The following is a 4,626-nucleotide window of genomic DNA, read 5'->3' as shown; positions in this document are numbered from 1 at the left end:
ATAAATGCTTAGGAATAAAAATTTCAAGCAGTGTTTTTTTATCAAATATACTCTTGACAAATATAGCATTTTTCTCTAAAATACAACATTCACCAAAAATGTCACCTATTTATTTTTGGAAGATGTAGCAATGGAGGGTAATAATGAAAGAAAATATATATCAGTTTGTAAAAAAAAAATAACGACATTTATTATCTGTGTTACTGTACATTTCCATTGCTTTTTATTTTGTTTTTGTCTTTTGTCCTTGAAAGACAGTATTATGGTGCAGTCACTATTCAGAAATGAATATGCCTTTTTCACTGGCTATAGTATTAAGATACATCACCATCTCTGTTGCCTCCGTATTGGAAGAACTGCTGAACTTTTCCATCAATCTACAAACTGAATTCTGCTATAAAAATTGTTCTCTCTTATAATTTGAGTTGCATGAGCGCAAACTATATATATATATATATATATATATATATATATATATATATGTATATATATATATACATATGTTTTGTTTTCCTTCACAATGAATCACTAGCAACAGTAAAATGACAATAATGGAAGCAACAATAGCTAGCTTTTATACATTACTTAAAAATGTACAAAGCATTTTTCTATTTACTGTTACATTTAATTCATGCATATTGCAGATGAGTAATGTCTTCCTCATGGTAAGCTTTTAATGAATGTTTTTTTTATTCTTTAATATTTTTATTTTTGATTTTTGTCTTTTCCTTTACACCCTTTTTCATTAAATGAAAAAGAATTCATACCTATCTATATATTTATCTGCATCTATCAGTCTATCACTTTATCTGATATATGAGCAAAAAGGTCATATCTACCTAATAATTCCTTTTTCAGATGCTTTGTTCTGTCATTTTCACTTATATTGTTGGAATAAACAATATTTCTTCTAATACCAGCCAGAGGCATTCTAGACATGGTATATCATCCTCTGACTTGAAGGTCTCATATTCCCAAACATAGTTTCTACCTAATTCTCCAATAAAAATTCTGAATCTTATAATGTTATCATGCTAATATCCATAAGCAAAGTTTATGGAGAAAGAGGCCCTTGTATTGATATATTTTTAATGTGTATGATAAAGAATATTGAATATCATCAAAAATAATTATGTAATTATGACAGGAGATACAATGGAGATAAGGTTTTTGAACTCAGTAAGAAAATTACTAATTTTCATAAAACAAGACTTCATTTAAAATAAAAAGAAATAAGTTTTGTATGAAACTGGAGAACAGTGAAAAAAGGGTTTTAATAAAATATTGACTTCAAGTCAAAAAACAATTACTTTTTATAATGAGCAAATCATATATGAATAAAATCTGAGGAAGAAAAACATGATTATATGAAAAATGAAGTTTTATGAGTTTTGATGAACATTTTATTTCTATAATTCCAATCTTTCTAATGGTTTGATGATCCCATCAATGGTTATTTATCCAAAGAGAGAGAACTCAAGTCATGGAGACCTGCCTATTCTATGAAACTCCCATCCATTTTTTCTCATATGTTTAGCAAAAAACATCCACTGAGGGGCAGCTAGGTGGCTCAGTGGATATAGCACCAGCCCTGGAGTCAGGAGTACCTGGGTTCAAATCCGGTCTCAGACACTTAATCATTACCTAGTCGTGTGGCCTTCGGCAAGCCACTTAACACCGTTGCCTTGCAAAAAACCTTAAAAAAAACAACCTTCCACTGAATATTCAAGGAAAATTGTGTCCCTTATTCTCTCCACATCACCATTCCACTGTTTTCTTTCCCTAACCTTGCATTTCTTTGATGAAAGGCTTTATGTAATTTTGTATAATCCCTTATTGGATTACTCATGTATACCAAGCCTCTCTCCCTTCTACTCTTTTTAAATGACTATGACTCATTTAGATGGTTTCAGTATTCTGAAATCTTGCCACTTCTCTAATAAGAAATGAAAACAAAATGAATGTGAGAGTGGGATACTTCATTATTTCTTTATTTAGGTCATAAAATCTGATGGTTGGAATTGAAAATCTGCATAATGGTAAGGAGGTAAGCATGTAAAACTGTGATTTATGAATTAAGAAAAATCAAGACAAGGGATAGACAAGGGATTGTAGGTCTCTCTCTTCTGCCCCAAAATAAGACAGGACATGGTGGATTCTTTGTTTGGTTCAGAGGCCATTGTAATCATATTGGGTTGGATGAATAGCAGGAAGAGTAGTGGACCTGCTTCTAGGTTTCCACATGGAAGGGTTATGGGTATGGAAAGATATGAGGAACAGATGAAGGAGAATGACCTGAACTAGAGAAAAAAAATTAGCTTGCATAATAAGAAGGATTTAAAGAACACTGGAATTCTGAAACCTGGAGATTAAATGTGGAGAGGGGAAATGAGATAAGATTTGAGAAGAAGCTAAAAAGTTAATAAGACCTTTAACTGATGATCTGCATGGCCTAGATCTGAGGAGGAAGGGATTGAACTGAAGGGGAAGGGTTTGTGGTTAAGAAAAATGACTAGAGAAGAAAATTTGGATAAGAATGAGAAAACAAAAGTTAAGAATTAAAGGGGAACTCCTAAGGAAGGAAGGAAGCTATTTAAGGAGTGAAAAATTGTCACAGCAATGACATTCATGATAGAAGAGAAAAGAAACTGGGCATAATGTTCAAGTTGCTAATGAGATATCATCTCTTGAAAAAGGAGCTAGGCAGCTCCCGAACTGTAGATGGAACTTTCAAAGAGACATTTTAATTTTTGTTAAAGGAAAAAAAAAATAACCAACAATTAAGGTTATCCTAAAATGGGATATTTTACCTCTCAAGAGTGTGAATTCACCGAGAATAGAAGCCCCAAATCAGATATTATCATTACGTTTAGAATTAAGTTTCGAAATAAATGCTTTCAGGGGTGGCTAGGTGGTGCAATTTATAGAGCACCGGCCCTGGAGTCAGGAGTACCTGAGTTCAAATCCGGCCTCAGATACTTAATAATTACCTAGCTGTGTGGCCTTGGGCAAGCCTCTTAACCCCATTTACCTTGAAAAAAGCCTAAAAAAGAAATTAATGTTTTCAATGAATTCCTCTAATTAAAATTTTATGATTTTAAATATTGAAGTATCAATTTTCTGTAAGAATATATATTTGCTCCATTAGACTAATATTTTGTTTATCAATTTCCTTAATGCAGCAATAACATCTTTGTTTTTTAGACTGTATATCAGGGGATTAAACACAGGAGTCAGAATGGTATAGAAAAGAGAGAGAACTTTTTCTATCCCTAATTGGCTTGACTTTGGTATCAGATATGTAATAATACCAGACCCATAGAATAAACCCAGAACCATGAGATGGGAAGAGCAAGTGGAAAAGGCCTTTTGTCTCCCTGTGACCAATGGCAACTTCAGTATGGTAGTGATGATTTTGAGATAGAATCCAAGAATGATGAGAAAGGGAACCATCCCAAGTAGCACAGCAGCAGCATAGACAGAGAACTCTTGCACAGAGGTATCCACACAGGCCAACTTTAGCAGTGGAGGGACATCACAGAAAACATGATTGAGTTCATTAAAACAGAAGGGTAGTGAAATTACCTGATATGTCTGTACTAATTGTCCAGGGATCCCAGTTATCCAGGAAACAACTACAAACTGGACACAAACTTTGTGGGTCATGATAAGAGGGTAGTAGAGAGGCTTACAAATGGCCACGTAACGATCATAGGCCATCACAGCCAGAAGAAAGCTCTCAGTGACTCCCAGAATAAGAAAAAATGAGAGTTGTATAGCACAGGCCATCAAGGAAATTGCTCTGTTCTGTGTCCAAAGGTTTGCCAACATTCTGGGGAGAGTCACTGATGTATAACAGATTTCCACGAAAGAAAAATTTCCCAGGAAAAAATACATGGGGGTTTGGAGAGTTGGATCAACATTTGTAATGACAATGATGAGGCCATTTCCTATGAGAATACTCGCATATATGATCAAAAAAATTCCAAATAGAAACCCTTGGAAGTTGGGAAGATCAGAAAATCCCAGAAGAATAAATTCCATTATGACAGTGAAATTTTCTTCTGCCCCATTTTCTGTGTATTCCATCTGCAGAAATAATGAATTCAGGATGGACAAGTAATTTTACTTCTTGGAGTCCCAATTAAAGGTTATAGATGAGGTTATCTTTCTAGATACTGCCTGCTCTGAAAGTCTATATTTTAGATTCTCAATGAAAAAACTGTCCAACTTTAATCATGTGAAGGTCTATCTGAATCTTTAAGATTCTTTCAGATTTGGGGGAATAGAAGGACACTAAGGCCTTGTAGCAAGAAGATGCCCAAATGACATAAACTCTGAAAGAAGAGAATGCAAGTCTATAAAATACTCAATATCGGTTGTAATCTATACAGAATTATTGTTGTCTACCCCATGTTTCAACTCCTGCCAGCAGTTCTGCTCTTACAGTTCTGGCAGTCCATACTCACTATTACTGTTTTTGTCATTCTCATGATCTCTTCATCTACCACCTCCAACTTCAATCACTTCTCAACTCTTTCAGAAGTCACCAGAATAAGAAGTTCACTAGGGAAAAATTGAATCATCAAACCCTGAGCTCAAGCCTTGCCTTTGTGACATTATTCT

General features: G+C 34.2%; 1 protein-coding gene across 1 annotated transcript; it reads right to left on the bottom strand.

Annotated features, from left to right (window-relative positions):
• Positions 1-3,144: 3,144 nt before the first annotated feature.
• LOC141517186 (olfactory receptor 10AG1-like) lies at positions 3,145-4,092 on the bottom strand. The gene has a single exon (XM_074228037.1). It carries the CDS (start codon positions 4,087-4,089, stop codon positions 3,145-3,147), a length of 945 nt encoding a protein of 314 aa, XP_074084138.1. The 5' UTR covers positions 4,090-4,092.
• Positions 4,093-4,626: the final 534 nt, after the last annotated feature.

This window comes from Macrotis lagotis, chromosome 3 (assembly GCF_037893015.1).
Source record: "Macrotis lagotis isolate mMagLag1 chromosome 3, bilby.v1.9.chrom.fasta, whole genome shotgun sequence".
Taxonomy (NCBI): Eukaryota; Metazoa; Chordata; class Mammalia; order Peramelemorphia; family Peramelidae; genus Macrotis; species Macrotis lagotis.
Note: the sequence above shows the minus strand (reverse complement) of the source record. Positions and strands in the feature narration are given on the sequence as shown.

Excerpts from the sequence above, each read along its gene's own strand:
- LOC141517186 (XM_074228037.1), bottom strand. The coding sequence starts at position 4,089 with ATGGAATACACAGAAAATGGGGCAGAAGAAAATTTCACTGTCATAATG.